The sequence below is a fragment of the Coregonus lavaretus genome (assembly GCF_964263955.1).
Source record: "Coregonus lavaretus genome assembly, contig: HAP1_SCAFFOLD_299, whole genome shotgun sequence".
Lineage (NCBI taxonomy): Eukaryota > Metazoa > Chordata > Actinopteri > Salmoniformes > Salmonidae > Coregonus > Coregonus lavaretus.
The window spans coordinates 169,413-191,186 of NW_028163038.1; the positions used below are offsets into that span (position 1 = coordinate 169,413).

Here is a 21,774-nt window from a genome sequence, read left to right on the forward strand (position 1 = left end):
GTTGTTAATTGGAATTTTAATTGAATAAATTAATTGATTTTTGTTAGGGGTCTTTGATTTTTTGTTTGGATAAAAAAAAATTAAATAAATTTTTATTTAATTAAATTTAAATATTCATAATTTTTTTAAATATTCATATATTTTTTAATATTCATATTTTTTTTTAAAATATTCATATTTTTTTTAATATTCATAATTTTTTTAATATTCATATTTTTTAAATATTCATATATTTTTTTAATATTTATAATTTTTTTAATTTTTCATATTTTAAAGAAAAAAAGAAAAAAAAATATTCTCTTGGGTTGTTTGGATTATATTAATAATTAAAGGGGGGAGGCCATAGGCTATATAGGCTAAAATAAATAGTTCACAATAAAGGAAGATAAAAGAGGACTTACAATGGGGAGAAAGGATAGCAAGGCTATGAAAGTTATTACACCGGTTAATATAGTGGAACATAGTAATCCTTTAGTTAAGGGTATTGCGAAATTATCCGGCAAATGGAACAAACGTTGGCCTGACATTGAACAACCCTGGCCAGAGGAAGGGACTTTTAATCCGGATGTTATCAACATCATGAAAGTACTTCTGTCAATTTACAAGGCAGATCAGAAGAAGGGAAAACAAAAGGAACGACGTAAAGAGAAGAGACAAAGGGAGCTGGGTGTTCTTAAATTGTTTGAAGATGAAGGACAAAAACTGAGGAAAGATACCAAAGACAAGGGAAGCAAAGGTATGGAGAAGAAGCTAAAGGAAGAGACGTCGACAGAGAAACTGAGGGTAGAGGTCGGTATACCTTTCTCACATACGGATTCGGCGAGAAGACCCCCACCGTATGAGAAGGAAGTTGAGTTTAGGGATGCTTATCCTCAACTTCCAGTAATCCGCCATCAGGGGGATTATTACATCAGAGATGAGGATGAACAAATTATAGAGAGAGGACAAGCAGAAACGACCATAAAAACGCATCCAAGCACTAAAGGTGGGAAGAAAACGAGAAGTCTGAAAACTAAGGGTGGTATGAGGTTAAGTAGGATGGAACGGGAGGAGGACGATGATGATCAGAGTGATTTAGAGGGGATCATGGGTGGATATGATCCGGTCATCAAACGGAGGTTGGCCAGAACGGAGAGAAGGGGTAAGGAAAGTTTGAAGAAGAAGGATACAAGATATTACAGTGCTGAGGAAGATTCGAAGAAGAAGGATACAATATATTCGAGTGCTGAGGGAAGCAAAGATGAAGACAGCGATAAAGAGAAGACTGAAGGTGCTGCGTATTCGAAAGGAGTTTATCCTGCAAAGACTGTTGTAGAAGATATAGAAGGAGATATAGATCAATGCTTATCAGAACTGAAGAGTGCAAGGACGGCAGGAGAAGTAAGAGAGCTACAGGAAGAACTCCAGACGCTGACCATACGGAAGGAGAGACAGCGGAGAAGAGAATCTGAACAAGATGAGACCAAATATGCATTAAGGCCAAGGAAAGAGACCACAAGCAAAATGGCACCAGTTATCATTCGAGGTCAAAACTTTGAATATAAGCCGTTGCAAAATACCGATATGTCAAACATACTTGAAAAGTTGCCTATTCTTCAGAATGGGGCCTATCCTTGGATTTCGAAATTGGAAGAAATTACGGTGGGAACACAGTCTGCTATAGGAGACGTTAAGAGACTGTTGGCTAATCTCATTGGGATTCCAGATATGGAAGAAGTCTTCCAGAGGGCTGGACTCATGAGATATGTTGGGACGGCAGTGAACGATCCTGAATTGCTGGCTGCAAGTAGGAATCGTCTGTGGAGAGCATTGAAAGATACATTTCCAACGAATGTGCATCCTGATAATATTCTGATTGACCCACTAGGACAACAAGAAAATCCGAGAGCCTATGTGTCAAGAGTTCATCAAGTGTGGAGAAATATTACTGGAAATGATCCAGATGTGAGTCAAATTGAGCAGTCAATTTTGAGAGCTAAACTGCAAATGGGACTGCCCGCACCAGTAAGAAGCAAACTGGCAGAAGTAGTTGGACTTGGAAGCATGACAAAAGGGGTCTATACAGATCACATAGCTCATCAAGTGGATCTGTACAGGAAGAAGGAACTCAATCAGAAAGAGCAGGACGAAGAAACTCTCCGGAAACTTAATCTAATACAACTGGGAGAGAATAAAAAGGATAAGAAACAAGCTTTGGTTATGCAGAGTCCATGTGTACCGAACCAACAAGCACTGCCACAGCTTCCACCAGAACAGTTCCAACCGCAATTGTACCAGCCACCAATGACGGCACCAGTTAATTCATACCCACAGCCAATTTCTGGGCAGACACAGAATTGGAGAGGAAGAGGAAGAGGTAAGCCAGTCTTCCCGCCGTCTCCAGATGTGTGTTATAATTGTGGACATGTTGGTCACTTTGCCCGTGAGTGTAATTGGTCGGGAGGAGACCTTAGAGGGAATTTCAGAGGAAGATACAGGGGCCAGGCAAAATCATCTGGAGGACCAGTGAACCCCTACAGGGGTCCGGAGCCAGGATTCTAGCGGTGCCTAGATGATTCGAAGGGGGGGTGTCAGCTGGTAGCGTCAGGATCGGAGAGAGATCCAACAATTGAGGTGAAAATAAACAATCGACCATTGGAAGTAATGGCGGATAGCGGAGCTGCGTTCACCTGTGTTCGACCTGAAGATGCTACACACCTCCCTATGTCCAATCAACTCGTTAGGACAATCGTATTTGAGGGAGTAAAACAGCTGATTCCTCTTACAGAACCAATTGAGCTCTGCTATAAAGATCACAAAATTACAATACCCATACTGGTATCAGAACATACACCTGTGGCATTATTGGGAAGAGATGCCTTATGTAAGTTGAACTGTACAATCAGATGTACACCAGACGGCTGTCTGATAGAAATGCCAAAGGAAAAGGTTTACCAATTGTCGATGATGACGGAGATGGATTCGTCTTCAGTATTCTGGATTGGAAATCTCAGTGAAGATTTTATGCAACAGGCTAAGATATGGGAAAGATTTATTGTTGCAAATATGCCGGATGCAAAGCTTCCGGAATATCCATTCCATTGTACGCTTAAGTATTTCAAGAAGGCAGCTCAACCACAATCAGAGGAATGGTTGAGTCATCAACCGAAGAATGTTCAACTTAGCTCAAGTTGCATTATTTTAGGACCACAAGGAGCAGCTATGAAGATAAACACAGATGATTATCTGAATAAAGAATTTGATATTGAGAAGAGTGTGCCACATGTTACCTTGTTGGTTTCAGAAGGCTATGAGCAAAAGCAAATGGGAGAAATGATGACAGAAGCAGAGAGACTTACTTTCAGACCAACGAAAGAAAATTTGGCGATCTGGAGAAGTGAAGATCAACGATTTCTCAAAATAATGATTTCGGCTCAAGGACAAGGGGAGCCACAGGCTGTAGGAATGACACATGAATCTATTTGCAATATGAAGATGGATTCAGACCCTATGAAAGAGGAGATGTTGCAACAAGTTCCAGAAGGATTGTGGTCTCGACATAGTACTGATATTGGACTTGTGAAATCAGCCCAACCTGTGAAGGTTGAACTTCGACCAGGAGCCAAACCTCCATGGAAAAATCAATATCCATTGACAGAGGAAGCAATCAAAGGGATTGAACCACAAATTAATGGACTTTTGACAGTAGGGGTTTTAAAGACAACAAAACACCCTCGGAGTAACACGCCTTTGTGGCCTGTAAAAAAACCAGATGGAAGTTATCGTGTAGCTCACGATTTGAGAGCAGTAAATGAAATAGTGATTGACTTTCCAGCAGAAGTGCCAGATCCTCATACCTTGTTAGCTCAAGTTCCTCCAGATGCGACACATTTTACAGTACTGGACTTATGTGGAGCATTTTTCAGTGTTCCACTTAGTGTAGAGAGTCAGGATTTATTTGGGTTCACCTATAAGGGACAGTTCTATGAGTATAATAGAATGCCACAGGGGTACCGGCATTCACCGCATATCTTCAATAAAGTACTGAAGGAAGATTTGGTAGGGATAGATCAGATATTGCAGAGCACTGTCATTCAGTACGTGGATGATATAATGCTTTGCTCACAAAATAAGGAAACATGTCATAGGGATTCAATTAAATTACTACAGGTATTGGCAGAAAAGGGGCACAAGGTGTCACAGAAAAAGCTGCAATATTGTCAGGAGAAGGTTGTATATTTAGGTCAGAACATAACTCATGGCCACAGAAACATTTCAGACAAGCAGGTGGAAACTATTCGTAAGGCTCCAAAACCTAGAACAGTCAGAGAAATGATGACATTTCTAGGTATTGCTGGTTATTCCTCAGCTTGGGTAGAGGATTATACTAGTTTGATGGCACCGTTGAGGGCTATGGTGAGGGGTACTGAGAGTGGTCAACTTCATAGCAATCTTTCCTGGACACCGGAAGGTCATGTGGCATTTGAAACTATCAAACAGAGGTTGCAGGAGGCACCTGCACTTGCACTACCAGATTATTCAAAGAACTTTTTGCTATATGTGTCTACTTCTACTGGAGGTAGATATGCATGCGCGGTTCTTTGTCAACCGACAGGCATGGGGACGAATCCTCAGCCTATTTCCTACTACTCTACTGCTTATTCAGAGGTAGAACTAGGGTTACCACTGTGCTACAGAGCAATGGTGGGGGTATATTCCATGTATGACAAAGCATCATCGGTCACGATGGGCTACCCCGTGACAATTCTTACCCATCATAGTCTCAGAAATCTTCTGAACTATGGGAAGTATACATTGACTATGCCCAGGCTCAGAGACTATCATAGACTCTTAGAGCAGGAGGATGTCACCCTTGTGAGATGTGATACAGTAAATCCAGCCGAGAGTTTACCAACTTCCGAGGATGGTGAGCCACATGATTGTGTCCAAGAAGCAGAGAGATATTCGAGGCTTCGATCAGATTTACAAGCCTTTCCATTACGTGAAGCAGACCTGGAGTATTGGACGGATGGGTCTTGCTATCGGGTAGGAGATAAGTTATGTGCTGGTTATGCAGTAGTTAGAGGCCGAGGGACGGGATTTGTTGTTGAAAAGGCTGAAGTAATACCACAGCCTGCATCTGCACAACTTGCTGAACTTGTGGGGCTAACAGAAGCATGTTTGTTAGCGGAAGGTAAGCGAGTAACCATATACACTGATTCAGCATATGCACATAGTGTATGTCATTTGTTTGGGGCGGTATGGAAGGGTCGAGGGTTCAAGAAATCGGATGGTTCTCCGATACAACATCATGCACAAATCATGAAATTGTTGCATGCTATGATGAAGCCTACAGAGATAGCGATAGCTAAGTGTGCAGCTCACAAGACAGATATGTCAAGAGTGACACAAGGGAACAAAGCTGCTGATGAAGCTGCAAAAGCCGTCGCAGGAGCGGATAAATTGGGAAAGGTTTTGCTGGTCACTCATGTAGTGGACTTGGAAGACAAAATTACGCTTCGAGATGTAATTTTGATGCAAGAAGCCGCTTCTATGATCGACAAACAGCTATGGCTAGACCGAGGAGCGGTCAAAGATGCTACTGGTCTGTGGAGAAACCATGAGGGGTTGATAGTAGCGCCTCTAGACCTCTTAGGTCTGATGATTCAAGAAGCACATGGCTTAGCTCATGTTGCGAGGGGGGAGGTTCACAGAAAGATCACAAAGGAATATGGTTTTTGGGCTCCATATTTGTTTGAACAAATTGATTATTTGATAGGAAGATGCACTATCTGTCTTAAAAATAATGTTCGAAGAGGGATACCTGTTCATCCAGGTTACATTCCTACACCAAGGGGTCCTATGCGTGAGTTGGTCATTGACTTTGTTGATATGATACAACCAGTTGATGGGAAAAGATACATGTTGGTGGTTGTAGATAGATTTTCACGATGGACGGAAGCTTGTCCAACCAAGCGTAAGGATGCTCAGTCGGTTGCCAAGTTCTTATGTAGAGAAGTCATAAGCAGGTGGGGATTACCCGATCGAATATCCTCAGACAATGGAAGAGAATTTGTGGATAAATCAGTAAAATTGATGTTGCAAAAATTGGGAATTAAGCAACGTCTTGGAGCAGTTTATCACCCACAAAGTCAAGGGATGTGTGAAAGAATGAACGGGGTTTTGAAAAATCGCATTGTGAAGATTTGTCAACATACAGGTCTAAACTGGATAGCGGCGCTTCCTTTAGCACTAATGGTGTGTCGCTCAAGTGAGCTACGTGATTTACGTATGACACCCCATGAGTTGTTAACAGGAAGAAGGATGCCAACGCCTTGTTTACGAACAAGTGGAAAGGGTCCAAGCTTGGCCCTGTTGGAAGATGAAATGAGAGCGTACGTTACATATATGGCCAATTTTCATAAAAAGTTGTCCACATATGTTTCTGACAGGCAAAGACAAGAAGAGGTGCAGAAGGAGCTTGAGGAGGATAGGAGGAATACAGTACAACCGGGAGACAAAGTATTCGTAAAGGTATTCAGAAGGAAGTGGTATAACGAACGTCGTGACGGACCATTTGAAGTGGTTCGTAGTACTGGAACAGCTGTCCAGGTTAAGGGATCTCCTACGTGGTATCATTTGTCACATTGTGTTAAAGCACCTACAGAAGAGGGGCCACGCGTAGAGAGAGAGGATGGAGATAGGGGAGAACAGGAAGAGGGAGAGATTGTCAATGTTGGGATTAACGTTGATAATGATGACACTTCTGATTATGCCAGAGATGACTATGCAGGGGGTGGAAAGGAAGGAGGATTTGGGGAAATTGATTTCCAATACGTCCCAGAAGCAACAGGGAATATTTCAGCGGGATGTGAAGCATCAAATATCACCAAGGGCAACTCTGTTAAAGGAGAAGCTAGTGATTCGGTTGGACAAAATAGGCCTAGACCAGTTAGGAGAAAAGTCAGACCAAAACGTTACGAAGACTAGGAATGTAGTAACAACAATAACACCAACACGTCAGTCTGTGATCACAACAGTGGGAAACAATTTAACTCTTTCAACATTGATAGTTATTAAAGACATAAATATATCGCATTCAATTACAAGGGAACCAATAGTGCCAGCAACTAAATCAACTACGTTAATGGTAACTTTGGAAGGATTTAATGGGACGACGGCAATAACAAATGTAGGAGGTATGATACCGACACCAACAACTTTTCTAAAAGTAAACGATGTAACAGAAATGACTCAGCAAATAGTGGTAGAGAACAACATAGGTTCATCTGAAATAATACAGGATACTATCATGGAAGAACAGGATGGGTTCGTTGGGTTCAATTTAACATCAGAAGATACATCTGATCAATCCCGCTCGGTAGGGAAAAGAGACGCTAAATGGAAAGCATATGGATTTGATTCGGCGGTTTTGAAAATTAAAGATCAATGGGCAGGGAGAAATCTTTGGTTCCAGCAATTAACTCATGCTGTAAGATCAGTGAGGAATCTTGAGGGTCCATGTCTGTTAAGAATTCCAGCACCAGAGACGTGGGGTTCAATTTTACAGACGATTGCTCAACCATTGGTGGGTGGGTGTCAGGCCTATGCGTTGAGATGGCTGTTGTATCATCAACGAGCATTGACAGATAAAGACATGTCGTTGTCACACCATTTGTATAAGCCTAGTTATAAGTGTTCTTGGTTAAATGAATTTCCCTATGTGAATATGTTGGATGGTAAAGAAAGTCAGGTGACAGTGATCCCTGAAGCATTTGAGGTGAGAGCAATGAGAGCTAAAAGTTGTATTTGTTCTACTAATACAGATGAGGTAAATGGTATGTTCATGGGTATTTCAGATTGTGATGATTATATGCTGACTGTGGGTAAATACGGACGAAAGGTTAGGGGTGATCAATATAATGTAACTTTTTATGCACCAGGTAGTAAGAAGGGCAGGACTGTGATAGGGAGGGATCAATATTTCCCTATCAATGTAACTATTGGGAATTTTAGAGATATTTGGTGGGTGTGTGGTGATAAAGCCTATATATTCTTACCCCATGGATGGAAAGGATGTTGTTACATGTCAACGTTGAAACTTCCATATGAGGTTTTTACAATAAGAAGAGGAGTAGCACCGACCCCAGATCAATCTGACACTACTGTTGAAAATAGGGTTAAAAGAGACATGGCTAAATTTAATAATCTTGAAGCCTACCATTGGAGAATAAGTCTGGGAGAGAAGTGGGGACTTGGTCTTTTTCCATGGTATGGTGTAACATTCTTAGCAGATCATATTGATAATATTACATATACGTTGCAGGGCTTTGCGAATGAAACAATAAGAGGGTTTAACCTTCTGTCAAATGCTCAAAGAAGTCACAGACTGACGTTGTTGAAACATGACATGGCTCTTGATTATATTTTGGCAAAACAAGGTGGATTATGTTTGGCTATGAATCTGACGGGGGATGATTGTTATACTTTGATCCCAGATAGTTCCGATAATATCACGAGTGTTATAGATGCTTTGAAGAATATAAGGGATGCTTTTGGGAGATCTGAGAAAGCTGGATGGTCAGCGAAGTCTTGGTTGCAAGATCAGTTAGGTCCAATAGGGGCAGTGATGGTTCAGATTTTAATCGCTGCTCTGATAGCGCTGTGTGTGATGTTTTGCTTTTGTACTTTGTTACTGACCTTTGCAAAAGCTATGATATTAAGATGGGTTGGTGTTGTGATGCCTGGAGACAACACTCAGATGCCGTTGTTGATTGTTCCTGATCTGGACGAAGATGGACGAGGGGATCTAGATGGACTACTGATGGATAAATATCCTTTTTGATTATTTGATCATTTTACAATGTTTTTTTCAATATTAGTGTGATTTTTAGTATGATTTATGAATCAAGGGGGGAATGGGTTTATGTGATTCATGCATCATTTATATATCAGTTTTATAGTCTTAGTGGATAGTGATGTTTAATTTGAAAGTGTTTTTTTTGGAAAAGATACTGTTTGGTCTTTTTCTTTTTCTTCCAGAGGCATTTGGGAGAACATGTGGAGATTGGAATACTCAAACAAAGACAATATGAAGGGACAATATGACTGGAGGAGATGAAACAAGGAGGGTGTGGCTGATTCCATCATCAACAAGTCCATTGGAAGGGGACACTACAGGGAGATGAAGTGTAGTGGACTACATTCCAGTGTTGGCAATGAAATATAGACATGTGTAATACATAATTGTGTCATATTCTTAGGTATTGATTTTAGTAGAATGATGTTTGATGTTATTGAATACAGATGAGGATCTTAGATGCTTTTGTTTATTTCGATGGGTTTAGGGACAGAAGGTTTAGGAAGGGAGAGATTCATTGTACGATTCGATGGGTTGACCAGCCGTACAAGGGATATTTTTGGATAGGATTTTGTTTACAGGGGTTTACATGTGTAGTTAATTGTATTATAGTTTCAAATGTATTTACATGGTTTATGAGGTTATCTGGAGTACCGACGGTGGTTGCCTGGGGCAGAGGGACCGTGAGAGAATTTTACTGTCTTGATTGATGGATGGATGGATATCTGAAAAGATGGCTGCCGGACAGATTTTCGCTCTTACACTCCATAGAGATTTCTTCATATGTCATAGTAATGTATTCACACTTCATAAACAGTTATTTCATAGAAAGGTATTTACACTCTAGAGAAGAATGTTTTTGGTTTAAGGTTAAAGATACTCAATAGGATAAATTGTTACTGGTCATAATCCTATTGTTGTCGAGACTTTTTAGTTTTGTCTCGAAGGGGGGAATATGTAGTGTATTAAAATTATGTCTTTGTTAAATGTTTTTCATGAAGAAATGGAAGGTTGATTATTGCTATCCAGAGGGAAGGTTTTAGCGTGACGTCACCTATGACAGACAGGAAGGGGGTGGTAAGATACGGGGATTGAACAGTAGAGGGAGCCAGTCAACTCTTGGGCTATATAAAGGGGGGAGCAATGACGAAGAGTTAGAATGCAGCAAGATTTATTTGGGGTCTGGTTCTCCGGATATTGTGTCCGTACTTACGCTGGAACCTCGTGGTTTGAATAAAGGCCTTTGAACACGATCCAACCTAAGCAGACTTCTTGATTGACGATAACACCTACAAATAACCTACACTACAACCACTTGCAACCCTGTACATGTGACTATTCACAGTAATCCCCAATAATGACAAACCTGCAACCCTGTACATGTGACTATTCGTAATAATCCACAATAATGACAAACATGCAACCCTGTACATGTGACTATTCACTATAATCAACAATAATGACCACCTGCAACCCTGAACATGTGACTATTCATAATAATAACCAATAATGACCACCTGCAAACCTGTATATGTGACTATTGACAATAATCCACACCTGCAACCCTGTACATGTGACTATTCCCAAAAATCAAGAATAATGACCACCTGTAACCCTGTACATGTGACTATTCGTAATAAACCACAATAATGACCACCTGCAACCCTGTACATGTGACTATTCGTAATAAACCACAATAATGACCACTTGCAAACCTGTATATGTGACTATTGACAATAATCCACACCTGCAACCCCGTACATTTGACTATACACAATAATGACCACCTGCAACCCTGTACATTTGACTATTCACAATAATCCAAAATAATGACTACCTGCAACCCTGTACATGTGACTATTCACAATAATGACCTGCAACCCTGTACATGTGACTAGTTTTTCATACTGGCCCCCCATGGGAATCGAACTCACAACCCTGCCGTTGCAAACGCCGTGCTCTACCAACTGAGCTACATCCCTGCCGGCCATTCCCTCCCCTACCCTGGACGACACTGTGCAGTGCAGTGCGATGCAGTGCATTAGACCACAGTGACCTCCTGCAACCCTGTACATGTGACTATTCACAATAATCCACAATAATGACCTAAATGACAGAGTGAAAGGAGAATATAAATATTCCAGAACATCCATCTTGTTTGCAACAAGGCACTAAAGTAATACTGCTAAAGAATTAACAGGGCAAATGAATTCACTTTTTGGGCCTAAATGCAAAGCCTTAAGTTTGATGCAAATCCAACATAACATCACTGAGTAACTGCCTCCTTATTTTCAAGCATGGTGATGGCTAAATCATGGTAAAGGAATGCTTGACATCGTCAAAGACTGGGGAGTTTTACAGGATGAAACGAAACGGGAGATCCTAGAGGAAAGACTGCTTCAGTCTGCTTTACACCAGACACTGGGAGAGGAACTCACCTTTCAGCAAGACCGTAACCTACAACACTAAGCCACATCTAAATCTGTGGGAAGCTAAAAGGCTAGCTTGCTTACAGTTTTTAGCAAGCTGCTAGTGGAGTAGCCTACAGCCAACTGGCAAGCTGCTAATGGAGTAGCCTACAGCCAACTGGCAAGCTGCTAGTGGAGTAGCCTACAGCCAACTGGTAAGCTGCTAGTGGAGTAGCCTACAGCCAACTGGCAAGCTGCTAGTGGAGTAGCCTACAGCCAAGCTGCTAGTGGAGTAACCAACAGCCAACTGGCAAGCTGCTAGTGGAGTAGCCTACAGCCAACTGGCAAGCTGCTAGTGGAGTAGCCTACAGCCAACTGGTAAGCTGCTAGTGGAGTAGCCTACAGCCAACTGGCAAGCTGCTAGTGGAGTAGCCTACAGCCAAGCTGCTAGTGGAGTAACCCACAGCCAACTGGCAAGCTGCTAGTAGAGTAGCCTACAGCCAACTGGCAAGCTGCTAGTGGAGTAGCCTACAGCCAACTGGTAAGCTGCTAGTGGAGTAGCCTACAGCCAACTGGCAAGCTGCTAGTAGAGTAGCCTACAGCCAACTGGTAAGCTGCTAGTGGAGTAGCCTACAGCCAACTGGCAAGCTGCTAGTAGAGTAGCCTACAGCCAACTGGCAAGCTGCTAGTGGAGTAGCATACAGACAACTGGTAAGCTGCTAGTGGAGTAGCCTACAGCCAACTGGTAAGCTGCTAGTGGAGTAGCCTACAGCCAACTGGCAAGCTGCTAGTAGATTAGCCTACAGCCAACTGGCAAGCTGCTAGTGGAGTAGCCTACAGCCAACTGGCAAGCTGCTAGTAGAGTAGCCTACAGCCAACTGGCAAGCTGCTAGTGGAGTAGCCTACAGTCAACTGGTAAGCTGCTAGTGGAGTAGCCTACAGCCAACTGGTAAACTGCTAGTAGAGTAGCCTACAGCCAACTGGCACAAAACAATGTAAATTTAATACAAACCTAAACTTGTATTACATGTAGCTATTATTAAAATATGCTATTTCTTTTAAATGAGCTAACAGTGGTGTTACCACTGTTTAACAGGATTATTTTTTGCTTTTATCCCAAATGGAGAGTCACTGCTATCCCCATTGTGAGTATTGCTATTCGGGGGTCTAGGCACACATGGAACAGTGAGGGTATCATGTTACCAACAGGTGCATATTGCTCCAAAAGATCAGAGTCCGCCCAAGCGCATGCCCACACCAACAAAAAACCCCAGTGATCTCTGGATTGGCCTTAACCCCCCACTTTACCCAGACCACGTGCTGTTTCCATAGGTCAGGGATGTCAGAGACTAATTATAATATGCTTTACCCAGACCATATTCCACTCCTGCGTTGTCTTGGCTGTGTGCTTAGGGTCGTTGTCCTGTTGGAATGTAAAACCTTCGCCCCAGTCGGAGGTCCTGAGCGCTCTGGAGCAGGTTTCATCAAGGATCTCTGTACTTTGCGGTGTTCATCTTTCCCCTCAATCCTGACTAGTCTCCCATTCCCTGACGCTGAAAAGGATCCCCACAGCATGATGCTGCCACCACCATGCTTCACCGTAGGGATGGTGCCAGGTTTCCTCCAGACGTGACGCTTGGCATTTAGCCAAAATAGTTTAATTTTGGTTTCATTAGACCAGAGAATCTTGTTTCTCATGGTCTGAGAGTCATTTAGGTGCCTTTTGGCAAACTCCAAGCGGGCTGTCGTGCCCTTTACTGAGGAGTGGCTTCCGTCTGGCCACTCTACCATAAAGGCCTGATTTGTGGAGTGCTGCAGAGATGGTTGTCCTTCTGGAAGGTTCTCTGATCTCCACAGAGGAACTCTGGAGCTCTGCCAGAGTGACCATCGGGTTCTTGGTCACCTCCCTGACCAAGGCCCTTCTCCCCTGATTGCTCAGTTTGGCGGGGCTGCCAGCTCTAGGAAGAGTCTTGGTGATTCCAAACTTTTTATATTTAAGAATGATGGAGGCCACTGTGTTCATGGGAACCTTCAATGCTGCAGAATTTTTTTGGTACCTTCCCCAGATCTGTACCTCGACACAATCCTGTCTCGGAGCTCTACGGACAACTCCTTCGACCTCATGGCTTGGTTCTTGCTCTGACATGCACTGTCAACTGTGGGACCTTATATAGACAGGTGTGTGCCTTTCCAAATCATGTCCAATCAATTGAATTTACCACAGGTGGACTCCAATCAAGTTGTTGAAACATCTAAAGGATGATCAATGGAAACAGGATGCACCTGAGCTCAATTTTGAGTCTCATAGCAAAGGTTCTGAATACTTATGTTTTCGCTTTGTCATTATGGGGTATTCTGTGTAGATTGATGAGGGAAAAAAATTATTCAAACCATTTTAGAATAAGGCTGTAACATAACAAAATCTGGAAAAAGTCAAGGGGTCTGAATACTTTCCGAATGCATTGTTTACAATAGCTTTCAGCTTGACGAGGCAAACGTGACATTGACTCTGCACATGGCTAAATTGGAGGAGTATTACATTTTAGTACTATTATTAGTTTAACTGAGGGTGTGACATTTTAGTCATATCTTACTCACACATTTCCTTATCAAGTTTGGACTCACCTACTCATTCAAGGGTTTTTCTTTATTTTGAAAATGTTTTACATTGTAGAATAATAGTGAAGACATCAAAACGTCATACACATTTTACTGGTTTAAAAATGTGACGGTTTAAGTTTACTTTCAAAGTTACGTACTACGAAGAAGAAGAAAGAAAAAAAATTCAGGCGCATCTGGATGGAATTTAGCTAATGTTAACAGTTAGGTAGGTAGCTGATAGTATGATGGATATTACAAAGTGGCTTTGACGGGGCATAACGGCAGCATTGTCGTTCTGGATAACAGCATCTACTAAATGACAAAAAAAAATGTTAAATAAACAACTGGTAGGTAATTTATCTGTTATCACACGCAGCGTAGGACGGCACTCTTGTGGGAAGACAGCTTGGTAGCTGCGTCCAAGCTGCATTGTACCGATAAGTCGTTGGTAGTGCATTGTACATTATTGTTTGCTTTCCGCGATTGGAAATGCATTGTATTGGCATGAGGAAGTGTTATTACGGTAATTAGCAACTGTTTTGCATTGGATTGTTGGGTATTGTGCATGTAGCTGTGTAGCGTTGTCATAACTTGCTATTTATGAAAACTAAACTAAAAAGCTAAACTACACAAATGATTTTCCAAAAGTCAAGCATTAAATGCGCCCAGTGTAAAAGCAGAAAGTAGGCCACAAAGACCCTTATAAAAATGATTAAATTAATCTAAACTCACCTGATTCATTGTAGAAACGTGTGTTTATGGTCGATTGCAGAGTTCAGATCAGGGAGGTAGAGGACCGAGACGTTATATTTCAAAATGCGACTCTCTGCCTAAAGACAAAATGGAGAATAGAGAACATGTGACTCAACTTTCACTTCAGTTCGAATGAAAAATAGGACTTCCGCCAACATACAAATAATACTCCAGCAGTAGGCTTCTGTTTAGCTCATTTTCAAAAGTTACCGTCCGATATCATTTTAACATTCCTCCTTTGTTCAATCATGTTGTCTGGTGTTCTACTCTGCACGGAGCGTAAAGTCACAAGAGAAAAGAGCCAGGCTCCGCCTTCACTTCCGTTCAACTGAAACGTTGGGATTCGGCCAACATACAAATAATGCTCAATAGCGACATGTCTATGCGGCTGAGTGCCTAATTAATCGATGATAGGGTTCCTGTGGTGCAAGAGAATGTAAAGCTTTGCTTTAGCTAATGGATAAAGGTTTATTGGTAGGCCTCTATTTGGTCGTCATTTTCTCATGTTTACATTTTAGTAATTTAGCAGACGCTCTTATCCAGAGCGACTTACAGTTACCGAGTGCATTTTTTAAAATATATACTGGCCCCCGTGGGAATCGAACCCACAACCCTGGCGTTGCAAACGCCATGCTCTACCAACTGAACTACACGGGGCTTAATGTTTCACGAAATCTATACACGGTGTCATAATGCTGCAATTTCTTTAGACTGCTGGCTGGTGGCAATAATGCCATTACTTGTTCAGTAATTAAAGCTGGATATTCAAACATTGCAGATTTTAAATAAATGATCCATGCATACTAATCAGCTACCAATTGATTTTTTAAAAATAATATACAACTGTCCTGTAGCTGCTACCTGAACCTGCATGACATGATCCCTCCTCGTGCTCTCTCCCAGCTTGGATAGAACGCTGTTGTGCTTAAAACCAGTCTATTAATGCCAAATAATACTGTCAGCACGCCCTCGAAACATTAGCTTACTAAGGATTGTTTCATTATTCAGTGTACTATCTATAGCTACTGTGCCTTCAGAATGGATCCATACCCCTTGACTTATTCCACATTTTGTTGTGTCTCTCCCAGCTTGGATAGAACACTGTTGTGCATAAATATTGTAGCTCCTCCAGTGACAGGCATGAGGCAAGAGTTCTTGATTTGAATACAGGGCTTTAATGCTGGTCAACCCGTGAGAACTGCTTTAAAGAAAGAAAAAATACATTAACAAAATAATGCCATATGCATGTCTCACACATCTGGCGTTATAATCAAGCTCATACAGCTAGACACTTTATGTATATTTTACACCAAAAAATGACGCACGTAAACACAAATACCCTCATAGTAAAATAAATAGTCAACAAACCTCATTGCTGCTTATCACACAGAGGTGCTAAACATCCTTTTAAATGTCCTTTATCTTCTTCTGTATACTTTCTTTGTAAGTATGCACTTAAACACGATAACAGTGGAAAAATAATTCGCTTTTTTGCGGTAAAGTTTTCTCGGTGCGTCGCTAAAGGCGCTCGGGTGACAACACTCGGGCGGAACCAATAATTAGTTCCGTCTTGCTGTAAACGTACAATTCAGAAGAAATTAAATAAGAAAAAGTGCAAATACATGAAATAAACTAAAGTGCTAATACATGAAATAAACTGGCGACAGAGGCAGTTACACTCCCACCAAATCACAAGTGATTTCTTAAAACTTGGAGACAAACCTACTGCATGAATAAATTAAATGAAACTCTGTCCTAATAAACAACTAATAAACTGTGTGTGAGTGTATGATAGAACCATCAGTCTGCTTCTAGCAATGTAACTGTTTTCTGAATGGGTCTCTCCAGGTAAACAGGTTTGGCTGTACGCTTTCCTCTTCCATCCAGGGAGGAGTCACTGATGAGTAACTTGAGTCTCCTCACTCTTTCATCACTTCCACGATACACCTCGATGACTCTTTCTAGCTTCCATTGGTTTCGTGGTGTGGCAGCATCTTGTAACAGAACAATGTCACCGACCTTTGCATTTCTGCGATCTTTGGTACACTCTCTCATGATAGTGCTTGACGAGCAATGCAGAAACATGACTGTCTCTAGGAAGTACTGCTGGATGCCTCACATGTGGATGTAGGGCAGCATTAGCTAAGCGGCCTCCTACTCTGATTACACCTTGATCATCCAGGAACGGACATAGTTTGTGCAACTGGTTGGCTTTGTCTTTGACCTTTGCCTCCTTATGATGTCTAAGGCGTTGAATTTCTTGAGAGAGAGTTGCTTCCTGGACCATCTTGATTATGGTCAGCTCCGCCTCTTTCCTTTCCTCCAAGTTCGAGGCCTCACAGGACTTTGGCTTGAGACCTTTGATTTCCTTAGCACGGCGCTTGAGTCTGGCAACAGCCTTCACCATTCTTGCCCAGTCTGAGAACTTGTGTAGACGATCTAAAATTGTTTTTGCTTCTTCTGCCTGAGTGTCATGAACCTGAGCTTTCTTGACCTCTGGGTCACTGCTCTCGATCTCTCCCACCATGACAACTCCAGTTGGTAGCTCTTTTTGCCAAAGAAGGTCTGGACCTGTCTGGATAGTATCTTTGGATTCTCACACCAGCCAAGTTTTTTAGATCTTGCAACCAAGACTCCCACAGGGGTCGAAGGTCATCAGGCAAAGGATCATCCCAACTGAGCTTGTCACGACACATCTGCTGCAGGATCTGCTTTCCTACCAGGATGAAGGGTGCCACAAATCCAAGTGGGTCGTACACCGAGGCAACTGTGGACAAGACCCCTCTGCGGGTAAGTGGATTTTCTTTTGACAACCACGCTGAACTGCAGCTCATCAGAAGTCACACACCACTGTACTCCTAGTGCTCTTTCCATGTGTGGTTCTCCCAACATCATGGTCAGGTCCTTGACGGCTTTAGCACACTCTTCCTCAGGAATTGTGGCTAAGACTGCTTTGCTGTTGGAGATGAACTTGTGCAATCAAAGTTTGCCTGTGCGACAAAGCTCTCTTGCTTCCTTCACTAGTTGGATTGCTTGGTTTTCAGATTCTACACTTGCCAATCCATCATCGACGTAGAAGTTCTTCTGGATGAACCTGATGGTTTCTTCTCTAAAGCGTCCTTGTCCTTGAGCGGCAAGGTGCTTCAGGCCATAGTTAGCACATCCAGGTGATGAAGCTGCACCGAACAAGTGGACCTTCATTCGATAGATGGAGGGCTGGGCTTTAAGATCTCCATCCTTCCACCACAAGAATCTGAGTTAATCTTGGTCCTCTGGCTTAACATGGAACTGGTGGAACATACGTTCTATGTCACACATAACTGCCACACGACCCTTTCTGAACCGACACAAAACTCCCACCAAGGTGTTTGTTAACTCTGGGCCAGTCAGGAGATGGTCATTCAAGGCTGTCCCTTGAAACCTTACAGAGCAGTCAAAAACGACACGGATCTTACCGGGCTTTTGGGGATGATACACCCCATGGTGGGGGATGTACCACGCTGGGGTCTTGCTAATATCCTCTTCAGGGACAAGCTCGGCGTCTCCACAAGCTATTGTCTAATCCATAAAGGTCTTATAGTCTCTGCAGTACTGCTCATTTCCCTTTAACTTCTTCTCCAGACATCTGAGACGGTGGATGCCACATACCTTGTTATCTGGTAAGTTTGGTCTTCCTTTCTTGAAGGGAAGTGGCATTTCATAGTGCCCATCATCCTTGAGTCTGATGCCACTCTCCATAATTGACATGAACTGGAGATCCTCTTGAGAAAGGTGTTCATCTTCTGAAGCCCTTTCTACAAAATCAGATTCCAACACCTTGATGACGTCTGTTGGAAGGACTACTTCTTTGATCTGTGTTCTACAGACATAGTGCACTTCGTTTGGGAGATTTGGAAGAACTGATGTCACTTGCTTCACAATGACTTGATGGCTTATTCCAAAGGCATCTCCAAAGTCAAGACATGGGTTGCCATAGCCGACTACACTCCAACCCAAGTCTGTTCTCTGAGCAAAGGGCTCAGTTTCTTCTCCAGCAACCACTTGTCTTGGTACAAGAGCTTGAGGACAGTTGTAGCCAATTAGTAGGCCGATGTCACAGCTCTGCAGAGGAGCAATTTCATCTGCAATGTGCTCAAGATGAGACCATGCCTTGGCAGTCTCTGGTGTGGGAATATGATCTCTGTTTGCAGGGATGAATTCTCTTGAGTAAGTTACTGGCAGGTAGATTATCTTATCGGAGTAGAATCCTCTTATTTGTAGATCAGTCAGCCTTCTGCTAGGCACCACTGTATTTCTTGAAGCCATTGTGGAGAGCTTTAACTGGACTGGTTCATTTTTAGTGTGAAGCACCTTTGCTGTCTCTTCAAGGATGAAGGTCGTGTCACTCTGTATCGAGAAGAGCGTACACAAGAACTTCATGATTTGGCTTACTTGTAGTGGACAACCACACAGGAATAACTGAGGATGTATGGGTGCCTTTAACATTCTGGATAACTCTGTTAGATGTTACCTCGCGTGGTGGTTTTGTCACCCTTTCTTGTGAACGATCTGTCGTTCCTTCTCTTGACTTGTCACTCTCCATTTCTCCATCAGTCCTTGTTGACATTCCTCTTTCTTTGCTGCGATTATCGTGTAGGCAGGTTGGATGTCCTTTCTCACAAGTATCACAGATCCTTCTATTTTCACACTCCTTTGAGCGATGGCCAGGCTTCAGACAGCCAAAGCACAACTTCATCCCTTGAACAAACTTGACTCGCTCAGAGATGGTTTTATTCATACATTTCCAACACTTGTGTAGACTGTGACCTGACTTCTCACAAAAAACACAGCTTGTGGAGGAAGCTTTTTCATCTGAGTTAGTTGCTAGTACCTTTGCTCCGAGAGCTCTGTTCTTTAAAACCTTGATCTGCTCACCTTCAGCAGGTTTCAGAGCATGGAGAGATGTTTATTGGGTTATTAGCAATCTTAGCTTCACGTGTGAGAAACTTTACAAACTGCTGGAAGCTTGGGAATGTGTGACTTTCTTCCTCCACTTCTATGACCTTTCTGTTCCATCTCGAGGTCAGCCAGTCTGGAAGCTTTGCAAGTAACTTCTGGTTCTCATTGCAGTCATTAAGTACTTCGAGGCCTCTGATCTGAGTCATAGCAGCCTCACAGCTCCGAAGAAAATCAGCAAACTCTTGAAGTTCGATACTGCCTTTGGAGCTTATCTTGGGCCATGCCTCCAGCTTATCTCTGAATGCTTTGGCTATGAGGAATGGATTTCCATATCTTTCCTGGAGAATCCTCCATGCTGCGTGATAGGCTGACTCTGAACTAAGCAGGAAGTAGCTCTCTATAGCCTTTTTAGCAGGTCCACCCACATACTTCCGCAAGTAATATATATTTTCTTCGGCTGGAATGTTTTTCCGATCAATGAGTGTCTGAAATGAAACCTTCCAGTCATTGAATCTGAGTGGGTCGCCATTGAATATTGTTCGTTCAGGTATAGGAAGACGACCTGCACTGATGGACTCTGCAAGTGCTCTAACAAGAGCTGCTGTGCTGTCATCCTGCTTTGAATGTGCCCGGTCTTGTGGTGAAGAATGGTGCTGCAACAGATTATTTTCATGTTTAACTTCTTCCTTTTCCTTCATACAGACACTTTGATGGAGTAGACTGCTTATTTCTTTATCTGAGCACTCACTCTGATCATACACGCGCTGACGTGCCTTAGCAGCCTTTAACTTTTTAACTGTCTCTAGTCGCTCCAGTTGTCTCCGCTTTGCATCTAGCACCTTTTGTCTCTCTGCAGCTTCAGCTTCAAGCCTTTCCAATTCCTCAATGCAACACTCTTGTTCTAGTAGTACTTCTAGAGTAGCTTCATTGGCAGCAACTTCAGCAGCGGCATCTTGTCTGCTAACAGGAATCCGACTTGAATGTCTGGAGCTGCTTTGAGCATGAGAGGACTTAGTGCATTGGGATTTGATACTTATCTTGTCTGAGGCTACAGACTTGAATATAGACGATGTCGCCCTGTTGCCTCGTTGTTCATCTCCTCCACCGTTATCTGCTGTCTCCAAACGATCTTTTGCAGTTTGGATGATCTTCCTGGTTACTGCATCACAGGTGTCAATTCTGCGACGTGTGTCATGGTCAGGGTTGTCTATGCGCCTTAACTCATCATAAGCAATGTTCAGATTCTCTGAGGCAGCACTTATTTTGCTTATGTGTTCATGTAGCAGGTTGTTTGAGCATTGTCCACTCAAAGCTTGCTTGGCGTCTTTAGCAATAGCCTTCCACTCCTCATAGCTCACAGTGAAACGGTGAGCAAATCTTCTTATTTGCTCATTGTACAGTTCTTGGCCCTTTTCTGTTAACTTTCGGTCTCTTTGGCTTCTTCGTGGTTCTTGTGAGGAAGTGTGGTCATTAGCTCTTGTGCCTTTAGTAGCCTGTGGTTGCATGTCTATGTACTGCTGCTCTATACTTTCACCTACATTAACCTGCTTTCTCCCAGAGGTAAGACTAGGCTCTGACATTGTTACTTGGTGTACTTAAATTTGGGTTGAATCTAATTTGGCCTGTAGCTAAGTGATTCAGCTCCCATTAGCTATTCACATTTATACTATTTTTACCACTAATATTATTTTTTAGAACATATTCACATCTACTTCACACAAATCAATATCACGTTGTTCTATGAAAAGCAAAATTCAGTCTCTTGGTTGTAGCTTAGTTAACACTTAAACATACACACAACTATACCGTATGAATATGAAGGCAAAAATGTGTCAGTCTCTTGTGGGAAATAGTTTAAGCTTCTTTGCATCAGCTGGATTCATGGTAAGGCGCCTGGATTCTTCTGTGGATGCTGCGGCTGTGTAAATGTCAGGAGCAGATGCACACTCTTGGATGTAGAGATGTCCCTTCTTGTCCATGGATCACGGCTCTTTGGTACTGTCTTCCTCGTCTACTCATGCAGAGCAGATGAGTTCTCACTGTAGCTCCTCCAGTGACAGGCATGAGGCAAGAGGTCTTGATTTGAATACAGGGCTTTAATGCTGGTCAACCCGTGAGAACTGGTTTAAAGAAAGAACAAATACATTAACAAAATAATGCCATATGCATGTCTCACACATCTGGCGTTATAATCAAGCTCATACAGCTAGACACTTTATGTGTATTTTACACCAA

The 21,774-nt window shown here is 42.4% G+C and overlaps 1 protein-coding gene across 1 annotated transcript in view; it reads right to left on the reverse strand.

Annotated features, from left to right (window-relative positions):
• Positions 1 to 17,128, reverse strand: part of LOC311118564 (uncharacterized protein) — a gene marked incomplete at both ends in the record, with an annotated part of 158,705 nt that extends 141,577 nt beyond the window's left edge. Inside the window, one exon of the mRNA XM_084193354.1 lies at positions 16,942 to 17,128. Within this exon, the coding sequence (XP_084049480.1) occupies positions 16,942 to 17,128 (187 nt within the window). The remainder of the gene's footprint in view (positions 1 to 16,941) is intronic.
• Positions 17,129 to 21,774: the final 4,646 nt, after the last annotated feature.